Source organism: Talpa occidentalis, unplaced genomic scaffold (assembly GCF_014898055.3).
Source record: "Talpa occidentalis isolate TD23 unplaced genomic scaffold, MPIMG_talOcc4v2.1 talOcc4.17, whole genome shotgun sequence".
Classification (NCBI taxonomy): domain Eukaryota; kingdom Metazoa; phylum Chordata; class Mammalia; order Eulipotyphla; family Talpidae; genus Talpa; species Talpa occidentalis.
In genome coordinates this window covers 53,963,152-53,979,240 of record NW_023601754.1, presented here as the reverse complement: position 1 = coordinate 53,979,240, position 16,089 = coordinate 53,963,152, and the positions used below count along the sequence as shown (strand labels likewise).

The 16,089-nt window shown below is 62.6% G+C and overlaps 1 protein-coding gene across 5 annotated transcripts in view; it reads right to left on the bottom strand.

Moving 5' to 3' along the window:
* The window catches only part of KMT5B (lysine methyltransferase 5B), a 41,920-nt gene extending 29,602 nt beyond the window's left edge, over positions 1-12,318 (bottom strand). The window contains exons 1-2 of one of the 5 annotated variants that reach the window (XM_037517440.2): positions 12,270-12,318; positions 2,604-2,839 (exon numbers count right to left, since the gene is read on the bottom strand). In XM_037517440.2, the coding sequence (XP_037373337.1) occupies positions 2,604-2,763 (160 nt within the window). In that variant the 5' untranslated portion in view covers positions 2,764-2,839; positions 12,270-12,318. Of the gene's footprint in view, positions 1-2,603; positions 7,116-8,770; positions 10,353-11,533; positions 11,550-12,269 lie in introns of those variants that run through there. The other 4 variants (XM_054697439.1, XM_037517439.2, XM_037517437.2 and 1 more) reach the window with 4 other exon arrangements.
* Positions 12,319-16,089: the final 3,771 nt, after the last annotated feature.

The following is a 16,089-nucleotide window of genomic DNA, read 5'->3' as shown; positions in this document are numbered from 1 at the left end:
CTTTTCCCCCCACACCTTTCTGCTATTTCTATTTCTGCTATTACCATTTTACTATTTTTTTTTCTTCCCTAAACAGATTCGATGCCACATGTATGTGGCATTATACAGTACTTGTCTGTCGGACGTGTCTCTTTGTATAAGGTGCTCATCCATTCACGCGGTTCCGTTCTCGTGGCCGAGTAATATTCCACTGCGCATCTACACTCCATTGTTTATCCACTTGTCTACTGACGGACGTCTGAGCGGTTCCTACAGCCTACCTACTGTGAATAATGCTGCGATAAACATTTATTTCACTGAATTCCTGTTTTCATTTCCTTTCGGTAATACACCCAGAAATCGAATGATAGACCTGTTTTTATTTTTATTTGTGGTATCTCCATATTCTTACGTATAGTGTTGGACTATCATTCTTGATTCTGGGGTCTCCTCTCTTTCATGACCAGTCTCACTTAAAGATTTGCCAATTTTGTTGCTCTTTTCAAAGAATCAGCTTTTAGTTTTGTTGACTTTTTCGTCTTTCTGTTCTCCATCCTATTAAATTCTACTCTATTATTTCCTTCATTCATGTTTTGGGTTCAGTTTGCTCTTCTTTTTCTGATGAGTTAAAGTGAAAGGTCAGGTTACTGATCAAGATCTTTCTTGTCTTGCCAATTAGACATTCACAACTATAACTATTCCTCTAAGTAGTGCTTTACTGCACCCCATCCATTTTGATACATTACATTCTCCTTTTCATTCAACTTCAAGTATTCTCCATTTCTCTTATGATTTCTTCTTTGGCTCACTGGTTATTTTGGAATGTGTTGTTTAGTTTCTATTTGTGAATTTCCCAAATTTCTGTCCATTTCCAATTCTACTCCACTGTGACCATTCTTTTTCTTTTTAAAAAGATTTATTTTTATTTATTTATGCATACAAGAACTAGGGTGAAGGCCAGAGGTGTGGGGGCTGAGAGGATTCACCAGAGACAGTGGGGGGAGCAGAACAGGCAGATCTACTGAAATCCACTGCTGGGAGCAGTGGGCAAGACAGGAGAGGTCTGCTGCACCATGTGGGTAGCTCCCTGGTCGGGGATCAAACTCATGTTGCAGAGGCTGCCGATAGCTTGATACTGCTGACACTTAACCCCTTGTGTCACCAGGGAGGCCCAGACCATTTGCATTTTGTTGATCTGCCTAGCTATTCTAAGCACAACTGAAAGTAGATACTGAAGTCTCCAAATTATTGCTGAATTATATTTTTCTCATTTCAACTTAGCCTTCTCACCGTGTATGGTGGGGCTCTGATGTCAGATGAAGTCACCGCAGCTCCCCTACAGAGGAACACTACTCTGTACTCCCTTCTCTACTCACCGTGTCTCTCACTCTGCACCATTCTTGCCTGGGAACACCTAGCAGGACTCTATCCACCTTTACACTCTCGGCTTTTTCCAACATCTTCCTCTGACTCTACCTACGCTTGGCAAAGTGTAGTCTATATAATGTTGATTTTCTCATTCTAATTTTTCTCCAACAAAGTAAACTAATTAAGACCTTTTTGCATCACGATGCACAAAGGTAGATCAAGAGCCACTTGCTAAAAATGAGCAAGACCAAAAAACAAATTTAAGAGCTGCCTAATTCATTGGCCAGAACCAACAGCCCTGCTGTAGGCACTATACTTCCTTCAGGTTCCCACTAAAGACTCCGAGGATGAGGGAGCGGCCTGTGCGGAGGAGAAGCCATTCCGTCTCAGGTTCTCACCTAACGCAGCAGTGACCTAAATCCATGATAGAAAGCTTACAGGCATCCTGGGACCCACGACTAGCACAGCCCATGAGAGGAGGAAGTGAATCAGAAGCGGAGCAATCTACCTGTAACCCAGCAAACCCCAGGCTGATTCAAATCTACGGGGAGCACGCCAATTCCAAGAGCAGCTCAGGCCAAGTTAGCCTCGGGAAACGCACGACACTGAAGACTCAGTCTCCCTCACCATGGCCACAAAACCCTGGGCGCTGCTCACACAGCTGCCCACTCAGGCTTATGCCCACCCTAGGGCACTTGACTATGAAATCTCTGTCAAACCCACAAGTTCCCCAACTCTCAAGTAGTAGCCTTGTCTCACCAAGAGCGACAGGGGTAAAAAGAAAGTAACTGCTTATCAACAGTGCGTCACTGTCAGGATCAAGCGCTGATCACCCTCTCTAAGCAGAAGAAATGGCAAAGATTGGTGAAGCGGCTCGATTCCCATTAATCATGTTAAGTTAGAGTTAATTATTTATAATACTCTAAGTTTTCAAAGAAATATACATAAAATATAAAAAAATACACTCTGAACTTACAAGAAATTCAATAGCAGTAGCTTAAAAATTTGTGTAGAACAGATGAAACATGGAGCTATAAATGCCACAACATAGACAGCTGTGGGTATAAAAGCATCATGAAGGTCATCACATCAAGCATTAAAATTGAGTTTTTCACCATGATGAGAATAGCAACTGACATGACTTTGGAACCATAAAAAAACCCACGCCGTTACCCACGAGCACACAGAACAGGCACGTGGAGACAGCAAAGACCAGAACGCACGCCACAGCGGCGGCGCAGGGAGGCGGTACGTACATCTGCTCGACCTCCGCTCCACCACGCCCCTGCCGGCCTTCACGGCGTCCTTGCCCGCGGGCTGTGGCTTGGCCTGGGTCTGCGGAGGGTCACTCGACAACTTGCCTCCACTCCTCCTGCCATTCACCACCATGTTCTTGGATTCTCCCAGCCACTTCATGCCCCCGGACAGCCTGGCCCAGGTGCATTTAGTCACGCTCTTCACACAGCTTAGAGAGTAATTTCAGTGTTCTCTCCTGACAGAAACAAAATATGAAAAACAAAATGGGGAGGTAAATACATAAAAGGCCACGTTCACCCACCCGAGAAAGACGCAAAGTGTGAAGGTCACCCGGAGACTGAGGTCCCACCCTCTGAAGGCCACGACGGCTGTGAGGCCTGCAGGTCTCCCTCTCCCTCCCTCTCCCCCACGGTGAGAACCGGTTCCTGACTTCTTACAAACTCAGCAGAGCACGGGTGATAAATGATTTTAAGTAGCCACAGAAATGGCTACCTGGGCAAGCCCTAAATGACATTCCACACAAACACAACCGCTGGTTTTCACTTGACTTCGGATCCCTGTCCCGTCACAGGAACTTCGGGTGAATCCACGGGGTGAAAGTCACATTTGGCTAAAAAGATCAAAACTGCGCTTGATGAGGACGCGCTTACAACTGTCCCCCAACAGGCACCTCCACCTCCTTCGCTATTCCAGCCCCACTCGGCCTCCGCTGGGCCCCACTCTCCTGTCTTCTCGCAGGCGGCACTGAACCCAGAGAAATGCTGCTGCTGAAATAACAGGAAAGGGCACGAGAAACCACCAGGACAGCAATTATAAGTTAAACATTTTCTATTTTAAAAAGTTATTAAATTAAACATAAAACCATGTTGGTGATCAAAGAGCCTGTCTCGCGCGTGGACGGCAGGTGCAGAACTCGGGAGCAGGCCCCCTGAAGAGCAAAGGCCCTGCCCAGGACACGCTCACTTTCCCCTGCACCTGGTATGCGACCACCCACCTCTTTTCTCTGGTCTACCCCTTCCTGTTCCAGGAGGTCTCCTGGATGCTCACTGCCCAGTCCAGCGAGACGCCCCACTGAGCGCTCAGGTCAAACTTCTCAAGTCCCTAAGGGCCGCCTAACTCTCCGCCTCCTTAACTGACCAAGACCCCCTGAGGCCAGAAGTTCCATTTCTTTTCTCTAACCCCCTCCCAGCACAGCGCAAGAAGCAGACACACACGGCTGAGCCGCCAGCCAACAAGCTTGTGCCAGGCCACCTGACAGAACCGGCCCTCAGCTTTAGACTGACAAATAAGGCTCCAAGTCCCCGTCCCTGCCTGCTGGAGGGGGGGGCCTCACTGTACCTCTGGCTCACCCCTAGTTCTGCACCCCACACAAGAAGCAAAGTGCTTTCTGGTCTTTCAGGCAACCCGGATCACCGACGCCCACAAAACCCACGGCTGTCGAATGATGCCCAAAGAACGTGTTTTTAAGGCTCTCGGGTCCTGACATGCCGAACACGCCCCAGTGCGGCGACATGGAACAGAAGGAGCAAAGGGGCTCTGGACAGATTTAAGAGTCATATCCCCACAGGCAGCCTTACACCCCTTAAGGGAGAACGTGTGAAAAGACATCACATCTGAAAACACCGGCTCACGGGGCAGGGGGCAGGCGGCGGTGAAAGGAACACTGGGGGGAAGGGAGACTGGGATCTTCGTTTGTTTTCAACAAGAGGAAAAAAACAGAAGTTGCACGTTCCACAAGGACACAGGCAAATGAAATTCTGGGCCTGGGGATGACGAGAGCAGCTCCACCTAGGCGTGCGCCCGAGGGCTCGCGGGCAGTTGTGGGAGTGTCTCCCCAGAAGGATGTTCTGTGGCCTGGGCAGGACGCCCCAGTGCGGTAACGTGTGGACTCAGCAAGGCCTCGCCCTGTCTGATGTTCAGGCTCCTGGGACGCAGCAGGTCTGCGCTCCGGGCAGGAAGCAGCATTCCGGAGAGGCCCGGGCTGGGGCACCCACAGAGGCCGCAGGTGGGGCGGTAGCACACCCCGCAGGTTCCGGCGGCAGGTGCAAACACGGCAACAGTCCACAAGAGACACGAGTCACTGAAAAGCCGCTCAAGCAGCAGCACGCAGGAGACGTCCACGTACACCACGGCCCCCGGGTGGGGGCCTGCACGCACACACTGCAGGTCACGCAGCAAGGCCATCTCGGAGGCATGGCACCCAACATTTGTAAAAGTTTTAAAGTTTCCCTACACAGGAAACCTATTTATTTATAATCAGGAGGGGAACAAACAAGCCAGCGAACCCCCATGCCTGAGCGGGACTCAAGGGCGCAGCGGCGCTGTGCTGGCAGCCATGCCCGGCGACAAGACCGCGCCCGCCCCTCCGATGCCCCGCGGACCCCGGGCTGCCCGGCATTGGTGACTTCTGCGGGCACTCCTCACGCCCAACTAGAGAGCTGTGGTTCCAAACCATTTTTACTGCTTCAAGACAGGCTTTTTTGTTGAATGTTCTAAACACAAACCAAGATTTCAAAAATTGTCAGAAAAATGAAAACATTCTGAAGGATGATCAAGAATCGTGACAATTTCTGGGACATTTACCAAGCGCTGCCCAAGTGATGTGCGCCCCGAACCGGGTGACATGATTCCTCCTGGAGAAGTCACCCCACGCCAGGACGGGCCGAGGGGTTGGGAAGGAAGAGGAGGCGTAGTGGAAGGGCCAAGGGTTGGGGGGCCGGAGCAGGCTGCGGGAGGACGACACCTCACCCCACCGAGCCGGCGACAGCAGCGCCTCCGCAGCAGTGTTGGCCCACGACGTGGTCTCTGTTCAGAAGGATCAGCCTTTCCAAATGAGCACGCGTCACCTGGCCCGCTATCACCAGACCAGAGCTGTCCCCGAACTCTACGGCTGAGCCGTGCCCCGCGCCACCAACTGCACAGCAAAGAGCTCCTGCTGCACGATACAAAGGCCCCGTTATTCAAGATACCATTTCTGCTGTCTGCGCCCAGCTCTGGTCGAGTCCGACCCACAGGCACCCCGGGTCGCCAACGTAGATAGCCCGGGCGTCACGCCCCCAGACCGGCCAGGGGTGGGGCCTGAACCCTACAGCCCCTCCTGTGCATTCTGGACTCTGCGGCAGGCGACAGAGGCTAGAGATGCCCTCGTGCCTCTTGGAGAACCCTGTGCCGGGCGCGCGATCGGCTGCGCTAACTGCCCGGAGGGGTCGGGAAGTGGCCTGAGACGCGGCCCGAGACGCCAGGTCCGCATCTGGAGCCGCATGTGTTCGTTTACAAGGAAAGGGCCTCTGGGTGTGGCTGAGTTATGGATTTTGGGATGAGTGAGATTAGCGGGTGGGCCCCAAATACCATCACAAGCGCCCCTGTAAGAGAGGCAGGGGGCACGGGGCCGCCCCAGGAGAGCCAAGACTGGCGCCACAGGCCAAGGACCGCACAGCCTGATGCTGGGGAGGCAGAAGCAGATGCCCCCAGGGTCTCCACAGGGCGTCCCCCCCATTCCTCCACAGCCCCGGGACCCCAGCTGTGCAGGGTGCTGCTGCGGCCCCAGAGGCGACCAGCGCCAGACGACAGGAAAGGGGAGCAGGTGCCCAATGTGTCTTGGGACAGGATCTTAAATGCTCTTTTCAGGGGAGTGACCCCCGCTGTGAACCGAACACGACACAGCACCGAGGCTCCCCCACGGCACGCCAGCCCCGCGCCGAGCCCACAGGCGGGCCCGACCACTTGTGCGTTCACAGGAAGCTTCCACCCGAACAAAAACAAAGCAGCAGAGCCCTTCCCCGAGCAGAAGAGCGTGGGGCGCGCTGCCCGCCAGGGAAGGCGCCACCCCAGAGCACCCTTACTCGCTCAGCAGAGCCAGCACCTCCTGGCCCGCCCGGCGTCGTGGCCACAGGCCCTGCACTGTCAAGATGGCGCTCCTGGGCCTCGCGGCCACAGTGAACACAGCGGCTGTGCAGATGCGGCTGTTGAGGGAACTTCTGCCCAAAAATACTTGCTCTTACACCTCTCGGGTCTGACCCACCTGCCCGCCTTCATCTGTCAGTTTTCTCTGAGACCCAAACGGCATTTCCTGTTCTCAGCGGCAGCGGCCTGGGGCAGCCCGCGGCCGGCAGACGGAGACAGGCGGCACAACGACAGACCGAATCCTCCTGGGCTGAGACAGGAGCGAGGGGGACCTTCCAAAAGGGGTTCTTGGCCTGGGTCTTCAAAGCCAAGACAGTTTGCAGGTGGTAGGCTGGGCAGGGTGTGCCCCAGGTCAGGAGGTGGGGGAGCCCCCGCCCACCCGGCCCCGCCCCAGGATGCCCACTGCCTCACCAGCAGAATGCAAAAGGGCCTCAGACCTCACCTGCCCGACACGGGACGAAAGCAGAAACTACTGATCAAAACAAAGCTCCTCAACTGTCCCCTCTTTTCAGAGGAGAAACTGAGGCAGAAACAAAGAGGGCCAGGCACGTGGAGGCATTATTCACGAAATTACACCACGAGGCAGAAACATCACCTCCATTCCTCAGGCTACACAGCCCACCCCCCCACCCCCCAAAAAAATCACATTACCACATCCACTTAAAAAACGCAAATTTTCAAAAGAATGAAAAAGGACAGGAGTGCTACTGACCACGCAGGGCGTCGGCTCCTGAAGAGACGGAATGTGACTTGTGCCCACGGTGTATTAAAAAAAAAAAATCCCACACCAAACTGCACCTCACATTTCAACATTCAGAGTCCCTCACCCCGATTTTGTCATAGTGGAATTCAGCTTGTGATACAGTTCCGTTTTTAATAACAGCTCCCTTCATTTGGGGCTCTCGGTCACTGAATTACTTCTCACGCTCTGAAAGGAAGATACTGGTAGGTCAGCTGGTGGAGAATGTGCTCCATTGTGCTGGAGAGAGCACCCCACTGGAGCCAGAGCAGGGGATTCAATGCTACAGTGGGGCCTCCCTGGTGGCACAGTGGGTTCAACACCGCACTATGAAGCTATCCCCAGCCTCTGCAGCACAAGTTCAATCCCCGGCCGGGAGCTACCCACATGGCGAGCAGACCTCTCCTGTCTCCCCGCTGCTCCCCTCAGCAGTGGATTTCAGTCAGTCTGCCTGTCCTGCTCCCCGCTCTGTCTCTGGTGAAACCTCCTACCCCCTGCACCTCTGACCTGTACCCCCAGTTCTTGTATGCCTAAATCAAAGCAGACACAGGTGGTGACGACAGGCAGGAGCTGGAGGAGTCAGAAGTCTCCCGAGGGGCGGCGGTGGCCTGCAGCGGAGCAGGACTACACGGGAGGGCGGGCTGGCGGGAAGCCTAGAGGGCACTACCAGGCCAAACTGTCCTAAGGCGCCAGAACTCAGGAGAGTGGGCCTGCGGGGAGACCAGCACTGATGTAAGGGGTTCACAGCCTACCAAGATCCCGGCGCTATCTTGATTCAAATTGCAGAATTTCAGAGCAAAAAGCTATCGATTACAGAAACATGGCTCAGGGAGGGATGTCATCGGCCCAAAGTAATTCCCTCCTCTGCCAAGACGACGCGCTGTCCGAACAGGACACCAACGACAGCCGACGCAGCGCGGGCACTTCAACGGAAGGGGGAAGGGGAGGGAAGGGAGAAGGAACGGAACGGGACGCCCCACCAGCACTCTGGACCCAGGAGGGACGTGCCCAGCAGGGCGTCCAACACACACCGTCCACTAAATGCTCGGGACACGTGAGAGGAAAAGCGAAGGCTGGGGGCCCAGCACTCCTGGACACAACAGAGACACCTCTAAGCCCTAGTCTGCTGACCCCCACGCCACACCTTCTCTTACCAGGCCCCAGACCCTCTGGCATCGCATCACTCACTCCCACGGGGTCCTGGAGCGTGCGTTAGGGAAAAACACTGGGCCTCACAACACAGCCACGCGTGACCAATACTAAAGAACACAGCACAGATACCCGCGGCAGCCCACCCTCCAGCCGCGAAAATACAAAAAAGCAACACAGCGTTGCTAGCAGTAGAGAAGTCAGATGCCAGGAGACAGGTGCGCTCCTGAGGCCCTTTTGGGGGGGGGGGGTGCAGACCACAGAGAGGACGTGAGGAGAGCGGCTCCTCGGTGGACGAGCAGGGCAAGAAGATCAAAGGCAAGATGAAAACAGTCACTTCTGGGGGCTCAACACACCCCTGGCATTTACACCCACCAAAAGTTTCTCAGGCAACTGATTTGGCCTCCGCCTGGACCCGAGTGAGGTGTGCTGCTGCTGCTGCTGCTGCTGCTGCTGCTTTAAGGTGAGCGGGTGTCCACAGGCTTCTGAGCCCCAGCTCCAGCAGCTGCCAGCAGAGGGGGCGGCGCCTCCTCCAGGCCAGGGCGCGCCAAGTCGCCACAGGACGGATGTACACGCACGCACGCGCACGCCCCCCTCCACATGCAGCACGCAAACACCTCGCTGTTAGGAGGGCTCCTCAGAGCTCTGGAGGCTGCACCAGGCACTCCAGCCAGGCCAGCATGTGGCCCGCCTCCCCACCGCCTGCACCGTTCGCAGCACTGAGTGCCGTGTCCAGGGGACACCAGGCGCACCTCAGCTCCTGCTGTCAGAAACAGGGCAGGGCTGCCAGGTGAGTGGAGGCCAGGCACCTGGAGAGAGACTGACCCCCGCAGGGGGCCTGCTGCCTAAGCCGCAGCGCCTGTGGACACTAGGAGTCAGGAGGGATGTTTGTTTCACCCCAACAGGGAGGAATGAAGGCTCGCCCGCTGGGCAGCCCCGTGAGGCAGGTGAGATGGCTATCACCACCACGCCGGAACGGATGGGGCTTCGTGAAGTCAAAGAACCGTCAGTTAGAGGCTGGGTCGGGGACCGGTGGCTACACTGCAGCCGGCGATGCCGCCTCTCAGGCCTGCGTGCCTTCAGCGACCGGAGGCTTCCCGCCGGGGAACGCTTGGGGCGAGCTCGCTTTCTGCTCCACGGTGATGCTGTGCCAGGTGAGCTACGTCCCAGGACGCGGTTGGCCAGTCAGGGCACACAACCCTTAGGGTCAGCCCCTGGGGCAGCGGCGAGCCCGTGCTCAGTCCTCACGAGCCAGCCCGGCCAGAGGAAGGGAGAGCAAGCTGACACGGCCTCTCCAGATGGGCCCCGCGCATGACTCGACCTCAGAGCATGGTCTCGATGGGTCTTAGACGTGAGACGCAGGGACTGGCGGTGGCCTCGTGCCAACGGAGCCAGGCGCCCGCTTCTCCCCAGGCCTTTCATCCAGCCCAGAACCCCGCGTTGATGTGGCAGTCGGGAGCCAGACCCCAGAGCCTGCCCACTCGGACACCAGCCGGCCCTGGCTGGCAGACACGGGAGCCAGAGGGCACGGATGGGGTGGCGCCCGCACGCTCGAGTGCCGCAGAATCTGGAGCATCACCCACGGGGACTCTGCCCTTCCGTGAGCCTGTTCCAGAGGTAACGCCGGCCATGGGGCTGCCCGCGCCGGCTCCACCTCGGAGTCCGCACGGAGATGTCAGGAGCCCGCCTGACTCACGCCCCGACCACGTGGGATCAAAAGCAAAGTCTCAAGAGCTAACGCTAGACGTTAACGTGGATTTAGAGAAATAAATCAGGGGGAGTCTCCCTGTACGGATGGGTCCTCTCTGCAGCACGCCTCTTACATAGGAAAACCCGTGGACGCGCTGAAAAGAAGATGCACGTGACTGAAACCCGGAAAGACGCCTGTACACAGAGCAGACACGTCCTAAGCCAACGCGAGCCGACTCGGGGGCTCTGCTCTGCGGGGCGGTCGGCGCTGGCAGCGGCCTCACGACGCCGCGCGGAGGGGCGCCAGGCCCAGGCCCGCCTGCTGGCTGCGAGGCCGGCTGGGCTGCGCTCGGGGCAGAGCACCGGGTCTGCGAGGCTGCAGGGTGGACCCGCTCCTCGGCATAAGAGGCTCCACCGGGGAGCTCTCAGGTCGGGCCCCAAGGCCGGCGCCCCCGGGCAGGCCTCCCTCTTCGCCTCGCGGCGCTCGCAGCTGGGCCATGCGCTTCTCAGAGCCCCGTTTCCACAGACCTGTCAGTCAAACCAGCTTTCTTCCCCCCCACCCCAAAAACACTAGAAGTCAGACTGAGGAGGAAGCTGCACCGCATCCATAACACTCACTCCGGCCCGGAGCCTGCCCGCCGCCTGCCCGCACTCCCCGCGCCGCCCACAGCCCGAGTCGGGGCAGCCCCGCCCGGGCAGACGGGGACGGGCTCCCAGCGGCCGAGGGCGGACAGTCCCAACCCCGCCCGCAGGAGGCGGCTCTGGGCGGCGGGGCAAGAGCGGCGCGCCGAGGGGGCCCAGGAGCAGCGGCCGGGCGGGCGGGGCCACAGGCCCCGGCCCGCGCCCCCCGCAGACGCGCGCGCGGAGGGCAGCCCAGGGAGCGCAACCCGCCGCGGGAAAGGGGGAGCCCGCCCGCCCGCCCGCCCGCGGGGCCGCCGCGCCCCGTCCACCTCTGCGCCCCCGGACCGCCCCGGGCCGGGCACCCGGCGAGGGCGCATGCAGAGCCCCGGGTCCGGCCCCAGAGCCTGGGCGCAGCGGAGCCCCTCCCGGGGCGCCCCTCCCGGGGAGCCGCGAGCCCGTGCCCGGGCGCGAGGACGGCGTCAGGGCCGACCCGCCGCGCCCACCCCGGGGCTGCCGAGCGGGCGCGGGTGAGCGAGGCCCCTCGGGGGGCCGGGAGCCCCGCTCTGCGCCGGGACCGGGGCGACCGACTCCGGAGACCCGCCGCAGGCCGGGGGGCCGCCCGCTCCCGGGCCTCTCCGAGGGAGCCCCTCGTACTGGGGGGCAGCGGGGGGCCCCGGGGCCCCGGGCCGGGGACACCAGCGAGGCCCGAGCCGGGGCGAGGACCCGCCCGCCCGCCCCAGGCGGCAGGAAAGCCGGGCGCCCCGCGGCCACAGCGGGCTCCGCCCCGAGCCCCTCGGGCCCGGCCCGGGCGCGCCGCCGCCTCAGCACCTGCCCGCGCCGCGGCGGCCCCGGCGTCCGCCCGCCGCCCGCGTCCCGAGCGCGTCCCCGGGCCGCGTCCTCCGCGGCGGCCCCGGCTTGGCGAGCGCGCCGGCCGGCCGGGGGGCGCCGGCATCTTGGGCGCCCGCTCCGGCCGGCCCGAGCCGAGCGCGGCGCCGGGCGCAGACTGGGCGCGCCGGCTCCCGGCCGCCCATTGGCGAAGCGGCCGCGCGGAGTCCCCCAATCGCGGCGCGGGGCTGCGCCCCTCGCGGCCGGCCCGGCGCCCGCTACCGCTCCCTTCCGGCCGCGGCGCCCACTGCACCCGCGCCCCCCGCCGCCGCGCCCCTCCCCCCGCCGCGCCCGCGCCCCCGCCGCCCGCCGCCGGCCGCTCACCGCCGCCGCCCGCCGCTCCGGGGCGCGCCGCCGCCCGCTGCCCGGCCGCCGCCGGGCGCCGCCGCCCGGGTCCCCGGAAAATTAATCACCAAAAAATAATTCCTCAGAAAAATGGAGAGTAAAATCCAAGATGGCGGCGCGGGCCGCAGCACCGCCCGCTCCCTCCGCTGCCGGGAAAAGAGTCCCGTCGCGACCGGGCCCCCGCCCCCACCGCGCCCCCGCGCCCGGCCCCGCGCCCCGGGCCTCACCTCGCCCCCGCGCGGCCGCGGGGCCCACAGGCGGCCGCCGGCCTCGGGGTTCCGCGTCCTGGGTCCCGGCGCCGCGCGCTGCCGCCTCCGGAGCCCGGCGCCCTCACCTCATAGCCCCGGAGCCTCGCCGCCCGCGCCGCAGCCGCGTCGCCACCCCCGGCGAGCCACCCTGACGCCGCCCGGGAACGGTGGAAGGACACGAAAAGGAGTGCCCGTCCGGCGGCGGAGGGACACCACGCGGACGCGCGCCGCCTCGGCCGCTTCTGTGGCTTTTACGGGACGCGGGTGGGGGAGGCGGAGAAACACGAGAAAGAAATGAGTCCCCGCCGGGAGCTCCTGGCGGCGGCGGAGGGACAAACGCGAATCGCGAGGACGCGCCGAGCCGGCCCGGACTGCGCTCGCGGCGGAGGGATCCGCGCTGAACCGTCGGCGAGGGATCCCTCCGCCCCTCGCTGCCCTTTAAATCGCGGCTGGAGGCGGCGTCGCCGCGCGCCCCTCGGGCGCCACCTCGGCCCGCGGCCGCCGCGCGCCCGACCCCCGCCCGGCTCCTCGCGCCGCCGCCCCGGGAGGCCGCCCCGGCCTGCTCGGGCGCCCCGCCCCGTGCCCAGGGTCGCGCCGACGGGCGGCGGCCCCCAGCGCCCGGCTCTTTGTTGTGGGGCCGGGCCCGGGCCCCCGCCCGCCGAGCCCGCGCCCCCGGCAGCCGGCGCGCGCGGGGTCGGGCGGCCGCCCAGCGCCCACTGTGCGGCGGCCCCGGCGCTTCCGCCTCCCCCCGCTGGGCCGCGGCCGCCCGAGCCGCCCCTCCGAGCCGGGCCGGTCCCAGCCGCGGGGTGCGCCGGCGGGAGTGGACGCCCCGCCCTTCCGACCCGGCGCCGCGACCCACAATCGCAACTAACAATCAGCGGCCGGAGCGCACCGCCCTGCGGCGCCGCCCGCCCCCGCCCCGGCCCCGGCCCCGGCCCGGCCCCCGCGCCCGCCCCCGCCCGCGCCGGGAAACTGAGGCGCGGGGCTCGGGCGCCGCCGAGACGGCCGGTCGGGCCCGGGCCGGGGTGCAGGGCGCACCCCCGAGGGGGTCGGGGGGTGGACAGGCTGGGGCGGGCCCCGGGCAGGTGCCGAGCAGGTGGGCGGACAGGTGGTTCCGGACCCCGCGCGATCCCGTCCGGGCCCGGAGCAGGCCGCGGCGCCCCCCGCCCGACGCGCGGCCCCCGGGCTCTCCCCCGACCGCCGTGGACGGGGCGCCCCTGCGCCTCTGCGGACGGCAGACGGGCGCCGCGGCTGGCCCAGGCCCGCGCCTCGCGGGCGGCGGCAGGTCCAGACCTCGGGCCCGAAGTTCCTCCCGACGCCCCCCTGCCCCCTCCCCGGGGAGCCGCAGGTCCCCACCGTCTCCCCGACTGCGAACGTCGGTGCCCGGTAGCCGCTTCCTCGGTGCAGACGCTTGGCCGGCCGAGGCTTCGGTCGTCGTAATTTCTGATTTGTCACTAAACTTTGCAAGATTTTCATAAACGCATGCCAGTGAGGCTGCCTCTGCCACCCCTCGGCCCGCCCTGCCCTCGATGCCCGCTGCCTCCATGGGCAGCCACTGCCTGCGTGGACCCCCGGGGCCGAGTGTGCAGCCCGGCCCGGCCCAGGCGGCGCTTTCCTTGGGCTCCTGGGGCTGACACCCCCGCCTGTAAAACTCCGGGATGCCCAAGGTGCCCGCTCCTCCCTTTGTTCTCCACCCCGTGCTGGGCCAAAAAGGCTGGGCCCACAGCCTGGCAGGAGAGACGGCCGCAAACCCACGCACAGCTTCCCTGCAGGCCGCCGGGTCTGGGTCTCTGCGCCCCCTGTGCCCCCGTGACTGGCTGCTCTTCCAGACCCAGTGGGAGGCCCAGAGGGTGCGGGGATCCGGCCCTGTGCCTGGAGCCTTGCTGAAGGCTGGGGCCTTTAGGGCTCCCGACCCAGGGAGGTCAGAGGGCACCGCTAAGAGGGAGAGGCTGGAAGGGGACAGGAGGCTGCGTGGGACAGAGGGCACCGCTAAGAGGGGCCCTCCTGGGAGAGGCTGGAAATTTAACTTCCCGCAGTGAGCATGGCCAGCTGGAGGCAGCCTCCTGCCAGCTGGCACAGAGGGGGAGGGGACAGGAAGCAGTGCGGCCAGGCACCTGCCCAGCCCCCTGTGACAGGAGCCATTGGCATTTTCCCTGTGAAGTCTCTGGATGCCCCAAAGTGGAGGTGCTAAGCCACAGAGGCAGTGGGGCCCCGCCAGGCCCGGACACACGCAGATACCAACAGCTCTAAAGAAAGACTGAGTCGGCGGAAGGTGCCCGGCCAACCCCGGAAGCCCAGGAGTGCCAGCCCAGCCTGGAGCTGGCCTGGGAGGGGCACGCTGGCCAGGCACACGCTGAGGCCACGGTCTATTCCAGTCTGTCAATGGGGCGCAGGAGCCCCCAGAGACCCAGCCTGCCCCGCCCCGCCTTTGTGGAACTCTCCAGCTCAACTGCTTTGTTGTGGGAAGCCGGGTTCACCCAGTTGGCAGGGACTTGCTGCTGGGACTGTGTCCGCGGGCTGGGGGGATCATGCTGACCCCAGGATTCCAGGCCCGGGCAGGTAGCTTCTTGTGTAAATGGCGTGTCGGCCCATGGACTCTGCTCCCCCAGCCCTGCCCAGAAGACGGGGTGTCTTAGGCTAGTGGGACAGGGCAGGGGGCACACCCAGGACCACCGGTGACCCGTCCGGGGGCTGCTGGCTGTCTGGCCACCTCCTGAACCCCACTAGGCCCCCTGCACTGTCCTTGCCTGCCACCTGCCCCGCACTGCCCTCCTCTCTGTGCCTCGGAAGGGGCCTTAGCTGCCCGCGGCGCAGGCAGGGGAAGAAGAGGCCGCACAGCGCAAGCAGGAGCTGGGCTCAGGTCTGCCCTGCGGGCCGCCGGCTGTCCGTCCCGGGCTCCAGGCTGCCTGAAGGCAGCGGACTTTGTGGGCCTGCCACGGGGCTCCGTCTCCAGCACCCCAAACAGCGCCCGGGCCTGGGGGCAGGGAGAGGCTCGGTGCAGGGAGCCTGAAGCGACCTCTCTGACGCAGTGGTTGCGAGCAGGTCTCCAACCCCACTCCGGGGTGGGTGCTGGCGAAGCCTCGCGGGACAAGCTTGAGCCTCCCGGCCTGGACGCCCTGGGATTCGTGCCCCCCGGGGCCACCACGCAGGCCTCGGCCGGCCCTGTGTCCGGGGGTGCCTCCCACCCCCTCTGACCTTCCCCACAGCCCACTGCCCCCACCCCCCACCCAGGGAGGAAACAGACTGGACCAGCAGCCGCAGAAGGGGTTTCCTCAAGGGAAAGCGTCATCTTAGGATTTTTCAAGCAATTTCACTCTCGGGGAAGCGGGATAGAGCAGAAGAAGCCCCGTGCCAGCGCCCTGGCCTTGGGACGAGTCGGGCGCGTCCCCCCCGCCCCCCCAAGATAACCGCTGACAAATCCAGACACCGGGATGGAAATCGGGAAATTCATGTCACTGGGCCGCTGCCTTTTAATCTGCAGACCAAGGACAAGTTCCCCAGTGACCCTAAGAGAGTCCTTGGGCCGGGAGCTGGTTAGGGCCCCGGGATCCCTGGCTGGGCCCTCTCCAGCTTCCTGCAGCCTGGACCTGCTCCCCACTCTCTCCTCAGCTTGTACCACCTCAGCCCCCAGGGGAGCAGGTCAGCTGTTCAGCACTTCGCCCCTCAGCTGGGGCTTTTCTGCTGGCTGCTCACCACAAGGCAAGGGCAGGAATGGCCCAGCAGAGAGGCTATGTTCTGACCGCTTCCTGCAGGTGGTGGAGGGCTGCCAGGCCCCCCAACTGCAGATGCGCACCTGGGGCACTGGATCAGGGGGGTGTCAGCCAGGCTGCTCCCCTGGAAAGCCTTTGCAACAAGGAAGCATCCTGCAGAGAGGTACTGAGACGGGACAGACGCCCCTTTTCTCCA